Below are 21,496 nucleotides of genomic sequence, written 5' to 3'. Positions count from 1 at the left end.
GAATATAATATTAGAGTAATATGATTTGTCAAATTATTTTGACTAATTTGATTTGTCAAATTATTGTTCTCCCCTAAAATATCATATTAGTGGCTGTTTTATCACAAAAAATTCCGAATTATCGATCAAGTATTGTAAGAATTGTTAATCCAATGTATTAGTAATTTTGTGTCTCATCACGTGATAAGAGAAATAAACACAAACAACTATATAACCGTAAACAACTAAGAATATAATCGTGAAAAGCTAAGAATTCGCTCAATGAAAAGCCATCACGATTTCGGAAAGAATTATCGACTGTTACGAAACAAACTCATTTGGGCATATGCCAATAGCCAGTGGTACAATCAACTCGCTCTCACAAAGAAACATCATTTTTCACACAAAAACGCAGGCTTCTATTGTCTAACCAACTTAGTTTTTGAAGAACAATAATGGATACCAAAGAAAATCTTGATCTATAAAAACAGCCACGGCAAGTACGGTACAAGTTCAAATACTGCAGGAGCGAAAAGAAAGAAATCGCAAGGAGACATCTACAAAGATTATTTTGGTCTAAATTCGCCACACGGAAAATCCTTTGTCTAGGACGCCTCAAAATCACAACTGAACTAAATCGAAACACGACACATGTTGAACCAAATACACAACTGCTCTTCACTATGCTGCTCGATCACCTCATTTAGTGCTTTCTGCTGTGCCTCTTGCTCTTCTTCCGGCTCCTCCTATCATCAGAATCAGATTCGGAAACTGACTCAGAATCAGAAGATTCAGATGATGAGCTGTACCTTCTTCTACGCCTTGCCATCTTTTGCTTCTTCTTCTTCCTTTGGTGCCTCCTGTCCTCCTCTGAGTCAGAAGATGAACTGTAATCTGAACTACTCTCCTCTGAAGAAGAGTCAGATCCAGTAACTGATGATGCCCCACTATCAGTCTCGAAAACTGAAGCCTCGCTATCGCTGCCAGAATCAGAAGCTGACCGATGCTTCCTCTTGCTTATCTTTGACTGCTTTTCACTCTTCTCTTCCTTGATTTCTGGACCGTCCAAATCATTCCATATTTCAACCTTCATATTCAGTTTAGGATTTTTGAGTTGCTGGGTCCTAGACGGTCGTGAGATGTAAACACGTTCATTCTTGCATTCATATGTCCAATGCCCGGGTTGGTAACACTTCTGGCATTGTGAAGCTGCACCACCAACAGTAGATACATTTGACTTGAGGTCTTTCCGTTCACCCAATCTCACAGCCTTTTCAGTACTCATCAAATACATCTGTCTCTTGGCTTCCCTTTTCTCCTGCCATCTGCTGGGTCCTTCTTCCTTCTGCCCATAAGCATTAACATTCCGAGCAGCTGCAGCAGCCGCCCTTTCAGCCTGAGCTCGACTAAGACCTTTTGCAGCACTCAAGGCTGCAGCCTTGATCCTCTCCGCTGCAGCTTGAGCTTTCTCTTCTTTCTTACTCGACATGTTCTAATTCACAATGTTCAAATCCGAATACAAGCAATTGCCTACTCCACAAATGCCAACTGCCAGAAGTTCCAAAAAAAGTATCAACACCACAATCTCCAAAGCACTCACTCTGCATTTAAATGATAATTAGGTCATTCACATTCATTGAATATTGCCATGCCCTGGTCAATAAAGTAAGAAATCCCAAAATAAAAACAAGTATTTTGCTTTTCAGTAAATATCAAGAACTTAAAGGATAAAAGGCCAGAAAAAAAAAACATTTAAATCAACTAGTTTTAAAACACATGGTATACACAGAATGCAGCATTAAAACCGACAAAACTAACCAACTTTGTATGGCTAGTAGAACTTTCAAACTGCCAAAATCAATCAACACAAATCATATAAAGATTTCATTCACACACAAAATCTACTCCAAAATAGAACTAAGCTTATCGGATGGTAACTTGTCCACGATAAAAGTGACAAGAGTTACACAAGATCTCCCAATAAAAAGTAGGGCTGATAAATCTACAAGAATCCTCGGACTACATATGTAACAGAAACGAATCCATATTCGAATATTAAATACTTAAGCTTTGATATACCTTGGTATAAACAAAGGCTAGTACATCAAAAACTTTCATTCGGTCGATTTCTCATCTTAATAATTCATTCAATCGGCATCATCAGTTTTAATTCACAATGTAACCTACAAATAAGCATTTTCTTCAACAAGACTATCAATTTAACCTTATTCTGAGTCGAGGTAACTGCAATTTATACACTTTGCCCCCTCAAACTACTAAGGTCGATAAGTTCAAACATCATCGAAATTACAGCAACACTGAACGAAAAGACCCGAACTTTCCCCCAAATCCTACAATTGAGAACCCAAAACAATTGAAAAGAGCATTCTTTCCTTACCGATCTGCTCACGAAATGTTGCAGAGCCGGAGATTAGGGCAATTCAAGGAAGGACATTTACAGCAATAAATTTGCACCAGAACCCTAATCACTATTAAAACAATAAAATAACGAAAAAACCAAGAAATTAGAGAGAAAGGTTACCTTCTTCTGTTCGGGTATCGGCGAGGGAACTTGAATTAGGGCAAGAAACGCAACGCTTTTGATTTGGTTTTGAGGGATAAGGGTGGTGCTTTGGACCGTTTAATTAGGGTAAATCACACGTTACGATCTCAGATGTGAGGTGTATTATAACTTCATACAATATCTTTAAAACATTTCATTTTCATAGCTTAAGTACTATTTTATTTCAATATAATACATCTATTATATTTTTCATCTATTGATCCGTTAAGAGCTGACGTGATTATCATATTTATGTTGCCTGACCGATATATTTATGTCACGTGGCAAAAATAATAATTTTTTATACATTAAAAATATTATAATAATTTACTCTATTAAAAAAATATAAAACTGAAAACCCAAAAACCCATTCCCCCGACCACCTCCCTCTCCTCCACTCTCTTCACCTACCCCTCATCTTCAACCTCTTCTTTCCTCCCTCCCTCCCACCAACCCACACTGCAAATCCTTGCAAATTCCCATACACCTTGAATCAAAACCCAGCAACTCCAAATGCCTCGCTGCAAAGCTCTCTCTCCCACCATTTGTGCTGAGGGGTGTGCGCTGTTTCGGACCACCACAAGTCGGTGAGGATGTCATCCCCGACCCAAAATTGCAGTGAGAGAGGGGGAGAGAAAGGAGAAGGGATGAAAGGAGAGAGGGTTTGAGATTCAACGATCGGGGGTTTAGCCATCTAGGTTGGCTCCTGGGTTGAGGAAGGCATGAGGGAGACGATGAAGCCCTTGATCTGGTCCTTCTCGGCATCAGGGATGGGGGTCTCGTCGGAAGAGGAGTTGGGAGCCCAGCGCGGCTTGAGGTGGTTTTTGAAGTTGATGCAAGCGGCCTGCCGGATTTGGTGATCGACTGTGCTCTCGGGGACGGTGAGGTCGTGAGTGAGGTGGAGGGATGCCACAGAGAGTGAAGCCTAGGCGCGGCGGTGAGGCTCTGGGAACGGAGAAAGAGTGTGGAGGGAACACCGAGGAAAGGGCTGAATGTGGCGATGGTGTGATGGATTAGGAAGAAACGGGAGAGAGGGTGGTGGATGTGGGAAGATGGGTTCTGGGTTTTCAGTTTTTTATTTTATTTTATTTTAATAGAGTAAATTATTATAATATTTTTAATGTAAAAAAAATTATTTTTTTTGCCACGTGTCACAAATTTGGCAGCCATATGGTACTTGAGATATGAAAATGAAATGTTTTGAAGATGTTGTATAAGGTTGTAATAGACCTCAAACCTGAAGTTATAAAGTGTAATTTACTCTTTTAATTAAGATTTAATATTAGGTGGCTCAATAGAGAAAATGAGTCCTTTTTTTAAAAAAAAAACTAATGAAAGGGGTTTGAAAACTTTAAATTTTAACAATAAGAACAAAATAAAGGGTAAAGTGAATAATACTAGGTTTGAATTTTTAGTGTAAAAATGTATTTTTTCGTTAAAGTAAACAGTACCGCAGTCTTTTCGTTAAAACTCCCTTTTTTTTATAGGCATATTTGTTGATTTACCCAACTACCAATTTTTCCCCTGAACTTGTATAATTAGCCCCCCTGAACTTAACTTGTAACCGATTACCTCCTTGAACTTTTATAAATAGCTAATTTTCCCCTTGGAGTTAGATTTTAAAAATTTTCATTCAACTTTTCATTCATTCAATTTTCCGTCATTTTTGCCATCATACAGTTGTCATATGTTATTCCTGTGATCAAGATGAATAAAAAAATTAGATTAAATTTTTTAAAATCTAACGCTAGGGGGAATTGGCTATTTATTAAAGTTCAATGAGGTAATTGGCTAAAATTAAAATTCAAGGGGGGAAATTGGCTAATTATAAAATTCGAGAGGGTAATCGGTTAAAATTAAAGTTCAGAAGGGAAATTGGTAGCACTGTACAAGTTCGGGGGATTAATCGACAAATACACATTTTGTTTATATCGACATGCAAAAATTGATTTTGACATGGCTTAATTAGACATTTGATTGGGTAGCCTAGTATTACTGTTCCTAATCGAATAGACTAAATATAGTCTTGTTCAGAATTTTAGTCTGGTAAAAAATTTCTTATAAGCTATAATTCTGAACAAAATTATGTTTAATTCATTCGGTTGAAGATGACCTAATAATATGAGCAATAGTATAAGTTCTCATATTCCTCTAAGAGTAGAGAAATTATTGTTTTTCAGTAAAAAAAGTGTTTGTTTATGACGGTAATCATATCACAAAGTTACCTTGTTACTAATCGAGATGTTAAAACATGAATAAACGAATTATACCTAGGAGTGTACTAGTATTAAAATTACGTACATGTTACGAGTGGATTGTTAACACTAAACTCTATTATTATAATCACAACGAGATATTGATTAGTTTATCTACTGTATTGGACTGCACGGTCTACAATTGGTCATCAACCGCTTGATCTAAGTACCTAAGACCCAAAACTGTTATTTGGTGTTGGGATCAACTAAATTGAAGATAAACTCAAACACATAAAGAATTTTTGTCACAATCAATTAAAAATGCTTCCATCATCATTCCAAGATATTATATCCTAATTAAATATCTTAGAGAAATTCTTTCCTTATTCATCATATTCCTACTACAGATGACACAACCTGGCTAATAGAAAGCTGCCCGTGTAAGCAAAACCTTACACCTAGCCGGCCACCTCCTTATAAATACTCCATCTACACCATTTACTGGTAAACATTGGCTACACACTAAAGCTCTAAACACTCACTCTTTTCAAAGTTACTAAATTAGGCATCGGAGATTCATTGGCCAACCCCCCACCTCGTGGGCGCATGAGGCTTTGACCTTGATCAAAAGTGTCTATTATTTTGTAAGTATAAATTCGTCAAAACTGAAGACGACAGATTTTTACTACCATAGTAGCTTCCTATGACAATGATGCATAACATAGCGCTACATGATGTGCACAAGACGCCATTATCATATTAGTTGCTCTCAGTCTTGGACCCAAGACAGTTTGCACATTCGGATCATGTAACTTGTATTTTGCAGTACCTGCAACTGATTTTGTTTACATGGAACGTGGACAATCAAATAATCATATTGCTGTAAATATTATTCATCATAGCTGTCCATTTGGGGTCAATATGTAAGTAGTTGGAATTTTTTCTACAGTAAGTCATACAAATGAGAAAAAAAAAATAGCCCCTTTGATTTCTCCTTCTAAACTTTGTAGGCTTCTAATGATAAAATAATAATAATAATAAAATAAAAATAAAAAAGACACTTTGAGCTCTCCTCCTAATCTCTTGTATCCTTACATTTCTTTATACTCTTTTTTATATTTTATTTCTAAATGTTTCTTAATTCTCTACTCTTTTTTTAATTTTAAATTGTTCTCTTTTTTTTTATATTTTATTTTCAACACGCTTATTCTCTTAGTTTTAGTTTTTAGAAAATAGATAAGAGAATGGCACAAAACTACAAAATCAAATTAGTGCAGAAAAAGAACTGTTCTTTGAAGGAATGTGCTCTTCATACATTTCTAACTAAAACTTTTGCACTGATAACACCAATTATTTATCCTTTAATCCCACAATATTTTTTTTCAAAATATTTTGGCCTTCGTTGCAGATTCATTCCGATGAAAATACGTTGTAATATTCATAAATATTCTATGTTTTTTTTTCTCTAATTTTCTGAAGTATGTACTGTTTTTAAGGGCTCGTGCATGAAACCCTAAAACTGGGACGAGGGTAGGACTGCGGCTCCGCTGACACCTGAAAAAGGGTCCTCTGTCGAGCTGGATGAGGATGCTCATAACAAACTGATGAGCTACTTTCATGAATGATCTTAATATATCAAAAACACTGCTTAATTAGGCCAAAAAGGTTGCCCGACTACGAAAAATGAACCTTCGATAACCATCATCCGAAGTCCTCGATACTAAACCAGTAAGTTTAAGCATCCAGAAAGCAAAATCCTAACCAGAAGTTCCTTAAACAAGAGATGGATGGCAGTAAAGTCGCATCTCTAAATTATCCAAAAAAAAAAAAAAAGGCGGGACTACATATGACCCCAATCAGCAGCCTAAAATATCCCAGAAAGAAGATTTGCAGCGGTTGATATGGCAGCTCCGGTGATAGCGCCATGCACAATCTGCTCATGGGAAGTACCCTCCGACGTGAGGGCCAGGGCCACTCCTGTAATTGCTCCCGCAACTGCACTGTTTTTCTGCACCGAAGAACAGACAATGGCTATAAGCAAAATACAAGTAGCAAGATCTTAGTAATGCTTGCAGCGTTGGATCCATGATAGAAGATAGTTAAGCATTACCCAATCGTGAGCTCCACGAGCCTCTGCCAGGCCATATGTGAGACCTGAATAGACCCCCGCAGCCAGTCCTGCAAATTAAAATATGTCAACTTCCTTCCAATCGCAGTGGTACATGACACTGTCTCTCCAAACTGCGCACACGTAATTGTAAGCAGGAAAAACTGAAATCTCTAGCTTGTCTAATGTCCATACTAAAAAAAGGTTACTTCAGTAGAAAACGAATTACAAACATAGTTAGCGTTAGCATTAGCTAAGGTACTATGTAAAACTGATGCATATATTTCATGCTTGCAATTTGATTAGAAAATGTACTTACCCCATTGTAAGGATTCCTTTCCTGTATTCTTCACCTAGAAAACATTGTGACAATGAATCAGTGACTACTAAAAGCATCACGACTTCGTTAGACTAGCTAGAATTCAAAGAAGTACAAAATTCACCAATGGCGGACAAACCAAAAAGCTCCAATAGATAAGGCCAGACCACCAGAGCATTCAATTATTTATGAATAATTTATGGTGGCAACATTAGGGCACCTCTAACATATAATCGATTGGTAATTTGAGTGTAACTACGAAATACAGAACCAGACGGCTTCTCTATATAACCAAATCTTAGTAACAATTGGAATTATGTACTTAAATGGTAATTTTCAACTCACCATGGCTTCAAGAGATTTTCTGTTGTTTTCACCTGCAAAGCACATAAACAACCGCTTGAGACACAATTGTTCAACATACCAACAACTGATGGACAAACAGAGACATAATATTACAAAGGGTTCTCATATTCCACATTCGTAATTTATAGTCTCCGACGGGCATTCTACATCAATAAAAGTTGTAAAATTAACCATGGAGTGGTTAGCTGCATACCTCTGAGATCAGGGAATCGTTTTTTTTTGTTGCCTAAGAGTGAGATTTCGGGTGGAATACCATTGGTACTTGAATCGAATCCTGCACATAACGATGAACATGAATGCATACAAACGCATCAACGTTTATCTGTCTGTCTAGGAGGAATAGGCGGAATTAAAATGACAATATGAAGTATAATCAAATCCTGCACATTATTACAATGAACACATGCACGCATGCTTCACCACTTAAACGACTAAATCAAATAAAACCACAAACCGACAGACAACATTAATTACATGCATAATTACTTAAAATTTAAAGGAATAGTAATTATTATACATCCATAATTCACACACATATACAAACACCAAGAAATTCGAAAGTAGAAGGAAACACATAATGGTTACCTTCAGTGGCTGTGAAATAAGCCTCACGTGACACGGCCTGAAGTGCTCCGATCTGTGCATTGCAGCAACACAACCTTATTAACAAAACGCTTAGATATTTTGCACGTACTTCTGTTATATATCACAAACACACACGCATATATATGCACAGAGAGAGAGAGAGAGAGAGAGAGAGAGAGGAAACCCCAGCAGCTTTGACGAAGCTCTCGGCGATGCGGTTGAGGAGAGGGTGGCCGAGGTCGGAGAAGCCACCATTGTCGAAGCTACGCAGCTCCTGCATCAACGACGGCTTTGCTTCCAAACTACTACTGCCGCTGCTCGTGTTCAACATCTTCACACTATTATCTGTTTGATTGCTCTTCCACCAAGAGAATCAACACAAAGTGAAATTTGAGGTTATTCGATGAGATTGCACCGGTGAAAAAGAAGAAGAAGGAGAAAATGAGCAAGTGAGGTAGACACGTACTCATGCAACCCTACGTACGTGTCTTTCTTCTGCGTAATCACACTGCGAACTCGGTGGCCAGCGACTTCTTCCAACTGTTTGCCACCTGTCCCCTGTTGACCTGTTTCATAAACAAACATGAAACATCCGTGCACCCAGGACGACCGTACATCTCACATTTTCATCGCTACCATATACTCTACCTTTCACTTCCGAACATGATGAAACCACAACATCCTTAACTTCAGACCCATTCTGTTATTCTTTGGTGAAATTTAGAATAAAATTATTGATTCCATTTCTGAACAAGATTTATATACCTGTCTCATTCTTTCGATCACGGATGAAAATCGTGAATGATAACAATCTTCAGTTCTTGTCTTAAATTTCACCCGATTGTGCAAATGCGGATTAGGTCAATTAATTACGCAATGTACTTTGACTATACATCCAAGTTCTAATCTGCTCCTCTAAAGTAGAGTTATACAGATTATCGTCCCGTCAAAAACTTCCATTCCAAGGAAATATTCATTCAGATAACCAAATTCTTATGATTCTACACTTACCATCTATTTATACCATCATTTGTATCATCTCTCTAATAGAGGTAGGATCCAACAACGCATTTGGATCTCATCTTTATTAGAAAGAGTCCAAATAGATGATAAAAATAACATTTTTGAATTCGAAAACTTTTTTCTTGCGGGATAAAGCTACCAACAAACTAAAACATACAACACTTTCTTTGGGCTTGCATGTTATCAAGGCGGAAATCCTTCCAAAAGTTGCCTTGGATAATTAAACTCGAAACTAATTTACAGTGAGCTACAAAACGAAAATTTCGCTCCCTCACCCAAAACCCTACTACATTTTAAGGGAAAAAATGGCCTCTAAAAATCTCATACTCACTCCCTCTCTCGATTACGACCAACCCACACCACACCCCCACCACAAAAGTACTTTTAGCATTTAAAAAAAAAGAGGAACAAATTAAAGAAAGCACAAAACTTGGATATAGAGAATCAATGCTGATGAATGTTTTACAAAAAACCAAAGTACTTCAAAGCCCCAATAAGGCCAACTGAAGAGTTGATGATAGTACCCCCACACTGGATGACTTCTTTTGTTGCCTTTTTTTCTTCCGCGTCGCAATGGCACTATACAGTATTCGCTCCTACCATTGTCGATGGAGGCCATAGACCAAATTCATCCTCTCTTTCTTCAATGTCGGTTCGCTTGCTCTCTTCCAAAGTATGTTCATCTGTGGGCTGGCACCGCTTTCTGGCACCAAGCACGCATTCACAGTCTTCATAAAGAACACGTAGTAGTCACCCCATTGGCTAAATATAACTTACGACCCATTTACAGCCATTTCCGGTGAAGATTTCGGTGGTATCAACGGGCAGTCCTCTCCACCCAATTGTCTATTCTCCGAAGTGCCATGCAAGTGATCCGAGCAGCCCCTAGAACTAGTAGGCTCATTTTCCCTATTATCCGCATCATCTGAATTGCTGTTATCAGAACAGCTTTTAGAAACAGCATGCTCATCATTCTCTTGATTTTTCCCTTCACGTGAGTTGTTGACTCCGTCAGCTGTGCGGGTTGTATTGATGCTGCTTGCAATTTTCTTATTAGGTAGCACTGCCTGGCTTAGAGTTGTACACAAAGCAGCAAACACACTTTCTTTTGGCTTGGAATTTTTACCCAACCGTTGCCTCTTTGCTAGCTCGATATCCTTAGAAGCCAATTTCCGCTTCAACCTAAGGGACCCCATTGTTCCTTCATCTTCATCAGAAGGTTCAGGATGTTTCCTGAGAGGTGGCTTGTAGTCTTCGTCATCCTCATCATCATCATAATCTACCAGCCCGACAGACCTTGGACTACAATAATCAAGATGAACATATGGGCCATATAGCCAAATTCTGAAAATGCACTCTGATAAATCTACACTAGAACAGTGTGATACCTGGATGGTGGATAACTTGCAGCAACTCCATTGGATAAAACAGGTTGAGGTTGAGCCTGTACTTTTTGGGTATTTGGCATTGATGCAGATGCCGTATCTTCTTCATCACTGATTACCAAGTTCCATGTTCAGTGGCTATGGGTAACAAGATAGTGGGAAAAAGCAATGTCAATACACAATAAACGTCCAACACTAAAAACATACCTGTCCTCATTGAAATATTCTTCTTCTTCTTTCTCCAAAGCTCGCTCATCATTTCGTTTTCTAGGGTCTGACACATTAGCAGTGCCTTTGGTTCCAAAATGTTCTAGGCACTGCAAAAGCACTTGTCAAATACAAAAGCTCTAAATTTAGGAGTGGAGAAAGTATAGAAGGAGCATAGTACCTGCTCATATTTTACTTTGAGGGAGAGAACAGATGCAAAATTCTCAAATCTGACCAACTGATCCCAGAAGGAATCAACCAAGTATTTAACCAAAGACTTCAAGTTTTCCTGGAAAAAGAAAATAAACAGATAAGATGATACCTTCAAGACGTACTTTAGCTCCAGATTCTAAGTCTAAAAGAGAGTGGCACCTTGCGGATGAACTCAAAAAGTTCTAAAACAGCCGAGTTCAGCAGGTTATATCGACTTCCATTACAAACAAATGCATCGACAATTGGCTTGAGAAGGTTGTTCTTAACAATATGATTTACCAGATGCTCATCCTGCAGAATCATGCATTACCCAATTGTTACATGAACAACTTAGCCCAAAAAGAAAAGAAAAAAAAAAAGCATACTTAACATATCAGAGCAGGTAGAGAGAGATAAAGAGAGAGAGAGAGACTATATGTACAACAGGGCACAAAGATAATAATAAACACTCTTATATGTACTGTGGAAGCTGAAAAAATTGTGCAGAACCAAGAACCTTTTTGAAATGTAACATTCTTTTTATCCAGAATCCCCACAACCATCATACTGATAAGAAATTCTCATATGAGTCCACTATGCTCGAATCAGAACAATATATATCATTACAATGCATTGACTTCTAGTCTTGCATGGCAATTCGCTCATCTTAGCTTCACTATTGTTGAAGCACAAGACATAATGTAATTTACATTTACATGCAAATTTTTTTCGAAGTTTCAGCTATAGATAATGGGTCCAAGACAACAATAATGATCACCCTCCAGATCATTTCAGTCTATTTGAAATTTTAGCTGAGCTGAAGAACAAATAGAACCTTTTAAACAACTTTTTGCAGAACTTTTTTAGCAATCAACATAAACTCACATGACGTGAAAGAATAGTGCGAACAAATCGAACTGCAGCAACAACTAGATACTTTTCCCTTCTTTTTGTAACCAACAAAACTTTATCCATCGCATTATTAAGCAGAAAGTTGCACCTACAAATTAAAAAAAAAGCCAAACATTACAATGTCAAAGGTCAGCAGAAGCAAAATCCATTTATGAAAATAGTACAAAGGATCCAAAATATTACTTTATTCTGAATGGATGGTGAAGTACACAAAAGCAAAGCAATTCGCATATATTTGATATTATTTCAGGCTTCGCAACACTCTGACTTTCAACTCTTCCACCAGAGATGGAAGATCTATCGGTTGATTGACCATTGCCTTCCAAAGGACATGACGCTGTTATAACATCAATCAACTGCCCCAGATGCTTCTCATAGAATATCTCGATAATTGCATCTCTCTGTAGCAAATCAAACAAGATAAAAGACTCAATAACCAAGTTGTGTAGTACCAGTATGAAAATGAGGCATTTGAAATTTTTTTTTTTTTTTTCTTACATGCAAGTTTTACCGACATGATTTTCCAACAATTCAGCAGAAACATAATAAACTACAAACCAACATTCAAATTGTTACACCCGCAGAAATAAACCGTATTGCAAACTCCATGCAAAGCTTTATGTATGAAACTTCTGAATTTGTGATAATCCAAAAAATTCATCATATTCTACATGAAAGAACAATCCAAAGAATTATGAGATGGACTAGAACAAAACTGGTCATGAAAAGTAACTTGAATAAAAGGGTGAAAAATCATTAAAATGAAAACGAAAAAGCAATGACCTGGCCCAAGTTAACGATAAAAAAGTAATCAAACAAATGAAATCTACAATTAACCATAACCCTAGAAGCATCAAATGAATTACTCCACTTATGATGATACTAGAAAGAGGCTCAAGGCAAACGGAGTAAAGGAAGACCTAGGAAGACTTTGAAAGAGGCTTTAAGAAAAGACATGGAGTACTTGGAGCTAACAGAAAACATGGTGCAAAACCAAGCGCAGTGGCGTTCTAACTTCTAGAATTCATACAGCCGAACCCACTTAGGGGGCTAAGGTTTTGTTGTTCTTAATGAAGATCCTAGTACAGGTAATCTCCAATATGATGGCTCAATAGCCTAAGGCATAAAGCCCCTCGTTATTCTTCTGATATCATCCATAAGTATTAAGATTATGTGCATAATATGCAAGGAAGATTATTATTTAAGAGCTAATGAATATAAAAAAATGTTCATAATGAAAGCTCCTAAAAGAGAAAAGAAGGCAATTAATATCCTAGAAATGGTGTCAACATGAGCACTAACAACTTCTGAAGTAAATATTACATGTACCTATTTGAACACAAGTACAAAGAGAGATGCGTAAAAATTTACATACATAAGTACATATATGTTATGCCCCTCTAACCTAAGTGGACCTACTGGTGAAGTTACTGGTGTAGTGCCAGTGGTACATAACTGTGAGAGCAGTTGCAGTTCAAGAATGAAAAATAGTATATATACTATTACTATTGGACAAGAGAGGAGAAGAAAGATGATATCCACAAAAATATTTTAAATTTAAGGGAAACTATAGCTGAGTTACACGAAGATTGACAGTAATAATTCATTTAGCGAACAAATATCTAATGTAGATACCTGAGCTCCTGACAAAGTGTAAGAATCTAGTAGACTACGAAGAATTTCAAGAAACTGGCAATGCATGTCCTCTCCGAAATCTGTAATCATTCCTTTAACCTGTAAGGAGACAATTAAATATTAAAATTGACAGAGAGAATCAAAACGCTTGCATCAGAATTTAAAATTTTCAAGTGACTGGGACCAGTGTTGTCAACTAAACAGGAAGCAGCCAAAGAGCGTAAATGTCTTTTCCACACCAGATGCTTAAATGCAGACATCAGATTGTACATATTATGAGTGTGCGAAGACAACTAGACTCCTTTTAGATACACTTGCTATGTCTGTTTCACCTGACATCAGTTCTAAATTTTTAATACAAATATAGGCTATCCCCAAAGCAATCACAAGTATAACCTGTTGCTTGCCTAATTAGGTGGTTTTCTCCTTCTGTTATCAAGCATAAACACACATATTGTAGTTGATTATAATTTTCGCCTCACAGGCCATAATCAGGTCATCCATACGACATTGAAATTGAATAATTCGCTATAAGATTTCTTTGAAGCTCAACTAACACAGGTGAAGGTGATTTCCAGGTGCACATGTCCATTCAAGGACAAACAATAATTTGGAAAAGTGCATACCAAGAGTCCTAAAAGTGGAGTTCCTTCCTGACGAACAACATATGAACGCAGAAGGTTTGGATCCTGATTCATGAAAAGATTGAGGATATCTGTCCTGCATCCATTATAATCACCAATTGTTAGGATTATGACACAAGGGAAAAAACTGAGTGAGAAGCAGCAAACTAAATACAGAAGACAGATTCATAAACGTCTGATTACCCGGTTAATACAAGCTTTTTGTCTTGACTCTGCAACGCATCAGTTACAATGTCAAAGATTCCTTCATTCATGAGATCCCTACAGATATTCAGCATTTCACACTTTAAAACAAAGACATCTTAAAAGAAAATATTTTTAGCTAACCACCATAATGTAAGCAACCAAAATTTAAAAAGGCAACAGAAAGTTACAAAACATAATAGTGGGTAAAGAAATGTAACTTCAGGATTTTTTTTACCTAAATAGCCGAAGCTGCTGGACCATCTGCAGGCTTTTGCTTAAACTACAAAACTCGTGCAAGAAATATACCTACAATGCAAAGGGAAGTATAAGCACAATCAATTCTGAGTGACGTCCTTAAAACTAACCAGAGAAATGCAGCCACACATTCTAAGGTCACTATTATTACCATGGTCAAACTAAAATGCGGTCAAGTTACAGGTGCCAACATTAAGAAATAACCACATAAGACTTTTTACCAATGTTAGAGACATTAATAAGTATTTCTAAATAAATTGGAGGGAAAAGAAAATCAAAAGAGAGAAATTACACGATCTAAAAATCTAATTACATATTCAAGAAATCTCCCTTTGGGGACTGCAGTGCACCAATATCATGCCTCAGAAGTCAGAAATACAATGAAAGAGCGCTTAAGGAAATCAAATTACCAAGTTCTTTTTAGATTCTGCGGAGGTGGATGGTGACCGTAGCCTAGCAAACAATTCTTGAATAAAGGTACTGTCATCCTTTAGCAAAGAAACAACCTACAACAAATAAAAATTAGAATTAATATAACATAAAGCCAACATGTTTTAAAGAATGACTTATAAAATCTTACAATAGCGTTGTTTGCATGAATAATGGAATTGAGATTTGCAACTGTGGCCTCATCCAATACTCTAGCCAAAACAACATCCTGAAAGTAGTAGAAAGTAAGAATTGCAACTAAAGAAGTAGGAAAAACAAAAAGGTTAAACAGAAAACAGGCAAACCTTTATATATCCAACTTTATACGTCTGGTGTATCTTTGACAACACCATAGCATCTTTAATCGGTATGGCCTGTGCAAAATGAAATTATCAATCCAGATTCGCAGAGAAGAAAAAAACCAACTCCCATATAAATTACGATGCTATCCAACATCCCTAGTCCTTAGCCCCAAATCCCAATAGAATAAAAATTATTACCTCCTTAAAAACAACATGTTCTTTCAAAAAGTTACGATGGTGTTGGACATTAGGTACTTCAGGGTCATCTGCAAACCAAAATTCAACATCAATATCAACATAGTACTGAATCAATGAATTAAGAATCAAATTACCAGGCTACAACTAAATCAAATTCTGAGAACAGAAGGTTACATGAAAGAACACAAACCAATTACAGAACTCACACTCAAGGGAACCGATGATATCCATGATTAAATCATCACCGAATATTTTCTCAAAGATCTGAGGACTATTCAGGAGAACTGCAGGTATTAAACAACATATCACTCAATATTAAAAAGATAGACATGCTTTGACCAAAAAATAAAGAAGATAGACATGCATTTATTTGGCAGATTCTGAGGGTGAAATACCAAAAAGGAATACTTACTGATCCCCCTTACTATTTTGTATATCATGTGAAGACCGTCAACATTTTTCAAGTCTTCACAGATTCTAAATAGGGCCATGAGCTTCCGAAAAAACTCTTGCTGCGTTAAGATTAAAAGACTCGTTAGGAAAAAGCAATATAGTATATATATGAACCAAAATGGTGTTGAAGGTTAAAGTAATAACAACTTTTATGATTAGGATAACATGTTTCGACCTACTTCAGCAATTGGATTTTTTTTATAAAAATGAGAGAACAATCCAAATAATCCACTGCACATTTCTTCAGAGATTCACAAGGTTATACATAGCTTACATCAGTCAATACTAATTCTGTCAATCGCATCTGGTCAGCAATGCCACTCTCAGCAACAGTCTGCAAGACAAAATCCACACGATTGCCATCACTTTGCAAGTTTGATAAAAAAAATATCTCATAAATTAAATGAAAAATGTGAAATGCAAGAAAGATAAAATTAACATATGAGATGCAAAAGAACTAAACCACCTTAAGGATTAAAGGAAGCGTGGATAGCTCAACCGTAGGGAGCTCCCTCAACTCACTGTTTGCATTGTGAAATGTCTCATCTACATATATTGAAAAAGATCAACAATTCATGTCACTGACTTTCAAATAGAAAAAAAAATTTAAGAAAATACAAGCAAAATGTAACCAATAATAAATGACAAAAATTTGAATATAGAAACCATGAGGGTGGGTCCCTACATATATTTTCCTCATTTTCTTCAAGATGCTTCAAGCTTTCCATGTATACATGGACATTATTTAAATTACCCAAATTTCATTTTTATTCGTATTACTTGAAACAATTTCACTCTTTCTCATACAACAGATATAAACACTGTAATCATAGATAAGAAAAGCCATATTGTTATCAAAACACTCTTCACACAGAAAAGTGGAAATCTTCATTGAACAAATGCTCTTTTGACTTAACCCAGAATGGCCAGAAATTGATGGACAAATTCTTTCTTCAGGCATTTAGGTACCTTTAACAGCTTTATCGTGAATTCCTGTGTTATCTTGTTTTCACAAGCAGATTTGTAGTCTTATAATGTAGAGATTGCATGAAACTTTGTAGGGTTCCACTTCCAAAAATAAGCAATTCTTATTACACTAGTAAATTTTCTGAAATTAATGCTTCATGGCAGATAAATCTTTCATCAAGGAAAATATTTGCATGCACTTTTATTTGAAAAATAGAGAGAAAACACAATAAGGATTCACTAAGAAGAGGGTTACAGCAGTCGGATATCTAAAATGCAAAGAACAGAGAGGGAGTACATTTTGAATCATATTGCAAACACTTACTGTTAAGAGAATTAAAATGTATATTCCTTTGCACGCTGCATATGTGGTCCCTGAATAGATCAAACAAAATAATTAGTAACAACCATGTTATCAGGAACAACAAAGGACAAAAATTAGGTAGTTACCATATGTAAGAGCAGCCTGTAGGCTCCTGAAAGCTGAGAGCTAATTCAGTAGAATATTCTGGATCCCTCCATGAGATAATTGTATCTTGACAAGAAATGACCCAAACACCACAATTTAGTCTCAATCCTAGCCACACGAGAATACATATAATAGCAAAGCAATCCTATGTCACTTAAACTTAAAATACCTTCTTGCTTTCTGTAAATGTCATCCGAGCTGATTCGATGCAGAAGTAATGTCTCATTGTCTTCTTCATCAAAAACAAACAAACCCAGCTCTTCTGAACGCTGTTTTACCACAGTTGCATTCAATCAAAGTGCAGGGCAATTTTAGAAATCATTTCTAAGAAAATTTGACTCCAAACAACTAATTTCTCAAAAATTTACTCTCTATCACATTAACAAATCAATGAGATTAACAAACCTCCATGTAGTCAACTGTGACATGACCAGTTCCCTGATCATCCCATTTTCCATCCTCACTCAGACGGTAAACCTTTACACGCTGAGATAAAAGGAAAATTAGACCAACAACTTCAACTACATGATATATACCAACATCATTAATTAAATTTTAAACTACAAGATGGCCACGAAGCAGATAGATATTTTTTAAATCTTAAAAGTTATGGACGTCAACTTTCTTCGATACCAATATTAGAAGGGAAAAGGCATGGTTTCATAATTGTAAACGCAATTTAATAGGAAACGAAAAGGCAAAAACAGGTAGTAGACTATTATGGCAAGCAAAGATGTGAGTAAAGTAACATGTTCACATTAAACATCAGAGATCCTCGTAACAAGTGAACACATTGATCAAGACATAATAAATTATCACAGACATTAACATAGCAAATCGTGCAAATAAGCTACACAAGCAATGTAATATACCATAAGGCTCTATGACACCGCGTTGAACACAAAATCTCTCTGCTCACATTTGATATTCTTCATTAGGAGAAAAAATAAAAAAAAAATAAAAAAAACAACAACACTAAAAATAATAGCTTTGTGTCGATATTAAACCAGCACATACTAGTTCTCTAATGGAAATAATTATCAAGACGGTCTTATTATCAGATTAACACTGACAGAAACAGTATAACGCAGGAGCTATATGATTGGTAGAATAAACTACATGTCAGACACACCTACATGACACTAGCATTCCATAAATACATCATGTGGCGTGTCAACATTTTCTCTCCACCCACAACTTCACCAAAAAGGCTGTACAAGAATTTTACACTGTGATGATTTTCCAGAATGACCACAATGACAATGAAGACAATGAGCATATAGCAGCACTTAGCACAGTAAAGGTATTTACTGTCTTAGGAGGATCATTTTCTATATTTTGATTGTTAGATTTGAATTTTATAAGATGTAGTTTTTCATGAAGTTATTTGCATACTTTAATGAAATTGGTTGCCATCTAAGTTTAGATTTATTTGCATCATGCTATGTCCTGTCATAAATTTTTTAAAGATTTTCCAAGAAAGCATGCCCATATTGTGTTGGTTCTTGGCACATACATAAGCAAAAGTCTAAATGCAATACCATAAAGAGATAATTACCAAAGTCAAGAGTTTGTATGCATGTGCGAAATTCTAAAGCTTGTGAACACATCAAAATAAAAAAATAAAAAATAAAAATTGAGGGTAAAGCAGAAAAAAAATAAAGTTAGAGGATAAGGTAGAAAAGTTACCATAAACTTCAAATCGAAGATCCAACTTTCCATTTTTCTTAACATGATAAATAGGGTTAGGTTAAGGCATTAAATTTCAACAGCATCGCAATAGTGTCACATTCAATGCAATTGTCTAAGATTAGGAAAATGCTAGGGAGAGCACATTTAATCACGTCATTTTGCATCATTCAACTAAAAAAAAGACTTAATTACGGGAATTATAATGGTCCAAAAGAAACTAATCTAGCACAATGAAATAGATAATGTCGTGGTCACCAAATAAAAAGAAAATAACAAACGTCATAGAAAGGTTGTAAAATCACTCGTCAGCAACCTGTCGCCGTATGAGGAAATTTTCTAAGGAAGAACAATACTTCAGCAAAAACAAAAGGACAACAATCCTCCAAAATCTGCTGTTGTCAATATGGAGACAACAGCAAAATTCAAAACACCACCACCAAATTAAACTCGGTGCACACCTTTCAAGGTCTGGAACATAACTAGCTTAGGAATATAAACTTCTGCATGGAGCTCAAACAAACTGTGTACAACAGAAGATTTCAAATGCAACGCTCACACCATGGAGACTCCAAGCTTAAACAATTAAACTGCTTCCAGTGACAAATAAATTAACTCATCCTCCTCCAACTTATAAAAAAGTAGTATCAAACATGGAGACTCCTAGCTTTAACAACTCCCGACTAAAAAGATAAATTCTACCACATCCTTCAACCCAAAGCAGTACCTTGTTGCACACTAACAACATAGCTTTCCTCAAATGATCAAAAGATATTTATGTTAATTTACCCTGCACCGCCCAAACAGTAGTTATTCGCCTTTGCAGTGAAGAACAGTGTCCTTAGTATTAATAGAATTGAAACAAATTATGCTAAGAAAGTAAGCCTGTTTACCCTCTTGTTAAAAGGTGTCACACATAGTGCAACAGCTCTTAGAGCTCCAACCAGTTAATTCGATAGGCACGACACTTTAAAAACCTCAAAGAACACAAGCAATATTTAATTTTACACCGAAACCCTAACAGAATAGAAATCGAGATGCTAACATTCCCAAATGAATATAGCCAGTCCGCCCCAAATGAAATTGAAGCCAACAAAATTACGCAGAAAGCAACCCAAAATATACAATTGGGAGTGAATAAAATCAAGCTCAAACTTCAAAACTCGCAAATAACAAAGAAACCACTACTCACTGCGATTCTAGGTCAAAGTATCGAGCTTCCTAATATTACAGAAAAAGCGAACTCACCTGCATCGAATTGGAATTGACCGGCGCTTTATCTGGCGCGCCCATCGTAGCTCCTCAGTCTGCGATTCGAATTCGGAGCTAAAATTGAGTATTTGGATTGGAGACCGTATAGAACAGGCTGACTGGATAAAAAAATGTTAAATTAGGGTTTTGAGGGCGGGGAAAAAAGATTGGGGGATAGAAGGAGGTGATTAGGTTCCCGGTGATTAGTAGAAAACCCTAACCGCCATTAACGCAGCAGTGTGAACCTCCAAATTTTCTCGCACTCTCTCTCCAGCGCTCACTCCCTCTCTCTCTCTCTCTCTCTCGCTCTCTCTCTCCGCTTTTTATTCTTTTCTGCGCTAGTGTCTGAGAGCCCCGAGCTTCCCCTTCGATAAGAGAAGAAAAGTGGGAATACAATTACGCATGTTGTTTGTGGTCTCCCCGTTATGCCCCTGGATTCCGAGTGAAATTACGGGGGAGACATTGACCACAGAGTCCTATATTTTCCACGCGCTTTCTTTTCGCGATGGTATCACGAGGGAGTTGGTACTTGGTACACGTGTTGCTCTGCCCTCAAATGCGGGTCCCTTACCTGCCTGTTGCCGAAGCATGCAAGCGTTCGCTTGTGATTGGTTGATGAGTTATGCGACACGTGGATTTCTGGGAAAGTAGCTGTGACGGGACGCGGTAACTCCATCCGGTCGCCGAAGGACAGCCGTGCAGGATGCAGCAAACTCTGTGCAACCAATGATGTAGGATTAGTCTAGCATGCTTCGGAAATCTAAAATCTAGTTGACATTTGACGTGGCTTTGTTAATTGAAGCAATGATTGAACGGTTGGGTTGGGAAAATGAGTGAACCTAGAGTTTGCAATATTCAGCAATATTTCTTTATAATTTTTACAACAAATGAACTAAAAAAGATTTTTCTTTTTTTTCGGAGTGTGATTGTATAAATTCAATTAGAATTCTATAATGTATTTAAATAGATTTTTAGTTGTTATTTTATTTCTTGGAGTGTAATTAAATGTGGCAAATTAACTCGGTGAGTTATTTATTTTATACTGATTAAGACCCATTTAATTTAATATCACCACATATTATGGATGTGACAGTCCGTCCCGAATCATTTGTACCATAGATGTGAAATAACGATTTTACCCCTAGACGTTAATTTGCGTTGTAGGATGTTTGGTTTGGTTTGTTTT

At 36.6% G+C, this 21,496-nt stretch overlaps 3 protein-coding genes across 8 annotated transcripts; all 3 read right to left on the bottom strand.

The window, feature by feature from the left end:
- Positions 1-439: 439 nt before the first annotated feature.
- LOC125477428 (zinc finger CCHC domain-containing protein 10-like) lies at positions 440-2,735 on the bottom strand. 5 transcript variants are annotated; one of them, XM_048584524.1, is made up of 2 exons: positions 2,522-2,735; positions 440-1,527 (listed from the first exon to the last, which is right to left on the bottom strand). In XM_048584524.1, exon 2 carries the CDS (start codon positions 1,466-1,468, stop codon positions 683-685), a length of 786 nt encoding a protein of 261 aa, XP_048440481.1. In that variant the 5' UTR covers positions 1,469-1,527; positions 2,522-2,735; the 3' UTR covers positions 440-682. The 5 variants fall into 5 exon arrangements, with proteins under 5 accessions (XP_048440481.1, XP_048440477.1, XP_048440478.1 ...); XM_048584520.1 differs by having other exon boundaries at positions 440-1,580; positions 2,522-2,734; XM_048584521.1 differs by having other exon boundaries at positions 440-1,531; positions 2,522-2,734.
- Positions 2,736-5,929: 3,194 nt separating this feature from the next.
- On the bottom strand, positions 5,930-8,663 carry LOC125477348 (outer envelope pore protein 16-2, chloroplastic-like). Its single transcript, XM_048584359.1, has 7 exons — positions 8,299-8,663; positions 8,115-8,166; positions 7,723-7,803; positions 7,509-7,540; positions 7,164-7,197; positions 6,848-6,915; positions 5,930-6,745 (listed from the first exon to the last, which is right to left on the bottom strand). Exons 1-7 carry the CDS (start codon positions 8,443-8,445, stop codon positions 6,602-6,604), a joined length of 558 nt encoding a protein of 185 aa, XP_048440316.1. The 5' UTR covers positions 8,446-8,663; the 3' UTR covers positions 5,930-6,601.
- An 886-nt stretch (positions 8,664-9,549) lies between these two features.
- LOC125477347 (serine/threonine-protein phosphatase 4 regulatory subunit 3-like) lies at positions 9,550-20,682 on the bottom strand. Of its 2 annotated transcripts, XM_048584357.1 has the most exons (25): positions 20,308-20,682; positions 17,776-17,856; positions 17,540-17,639; positions 17,352-17,436; positions 17,227-17,276; positions 16,402-16,481; positions 16,210-16,269; positions 15,895-15,994; positions 15,689-15,766; positions 15,483-15,550; positions 15,288-15,356; positions 15,134-15,211; positions 14,964-15,059; positions 14,534-14,604; positions 14,296-14,373; positions 14,095-14,188; positions 13,469-13,567; positions 12,426-12,500; positions 12,017-12,234; positions 11,807-11,921; positions 11,102-11,233; positions 10,911-11,018; positions 10,730-10,839; positions 10,526-10,633; positions 9,550-10,439 (listed from the first exon to the last, which is right to left on the bottom strand). In XM_048584357.1, the coding sequence occupies exons 1-25, from the start codon at positions 20,350-20,352 to the stop codon at positions 9,911-9,913; spliced, it is 2,727 nt and encodes a 908-aa protein (XP_048440314.1). In that variant the 5' UTR covers positions 20,353-20,682; the 3' UTR covers positions 9,550-9,910. The 2 variants fall into 2 exon arrangements, with proteins under 2 accessions (XP_048440314.1, XP_048440315.1); XM_048584358.1 differs by lacking the exon at positions 12,426-12,500 and having other exon boundaries at positions 20,308-20,681.
- Between the last annotated feature and the right edge of the window lie 814 nt (positions 20,683-21,496).

Source organism: the organism of the source record quoted next, unplaced genomic scaffold (assembly GCF_019419815.1).
Source record: "Pyrus x bretschneideri cultivar Hongxiangsu unplaced genomic scaffold, Pyrus_bretschneideri_v1 Contig21, whole genome shotgun sequence".
Taxonomy (NCBI): Eukaryota; Viridiplantae; Streptophyta; class Magnoliopsida; order Rosales; family Rosaceae; genus Pyrus; species Pyrus x bretschneideri.
This window is presented reverse-complemented; position numbering and strand designations above follow the sequence as displayed.

Coding starts and splice junctions, on each gene's coding strand:
- LOC125477428 (XM_048584524.1), bottom strand. CDS start 1,468: ATGTCGAGTAAGAAAGAAGAGAAAGCTCAAGCTGCAGCGGAGAGGATC.
- LOC125477348 (XM_048584359.1), bottom strand. CDS start 8,445: ATGTTGAACACGAGCAGCGGCAGTAGTAGTTTGGAAGCAAAGCCGTCG. Junction 8,167..8,298: donor GCTTCGTCAAAGCTGCTGGG/GTTTCCTCTCTC, acceptor TGCAATGCACAG/ATCGGAGCACTTCAGGCCGT. Junction 6,746..6,847: donor CTCGTGGAGCTCACGATTGG/GTAATGCTTAAC, acceptor TCTTCGGTGCAG/AAAAACAGTGCAGTTGCGGG.
- LOC125477347 (XM_048584357.1), bottom strand. CDS start 20,352: ATGGGCGCGCCAGATAAAGCGCCGGTCAATTCCAATTCGATGCAG. Junction 15,551..15,688: donor TATCATCGGTTCCCTTGAGT/GTGAGTTCTGTA, acceptor TTTGGTTTGCAG/ATGACCCTGAAGTACCTAAT. Junction 14,374..14,533: donor CAGCAGCTTCGGCTATTTAG/GTAAAAAAAATC, acceptor GAATATCTGTAG/GGATCTCATGAATGAAGGAA.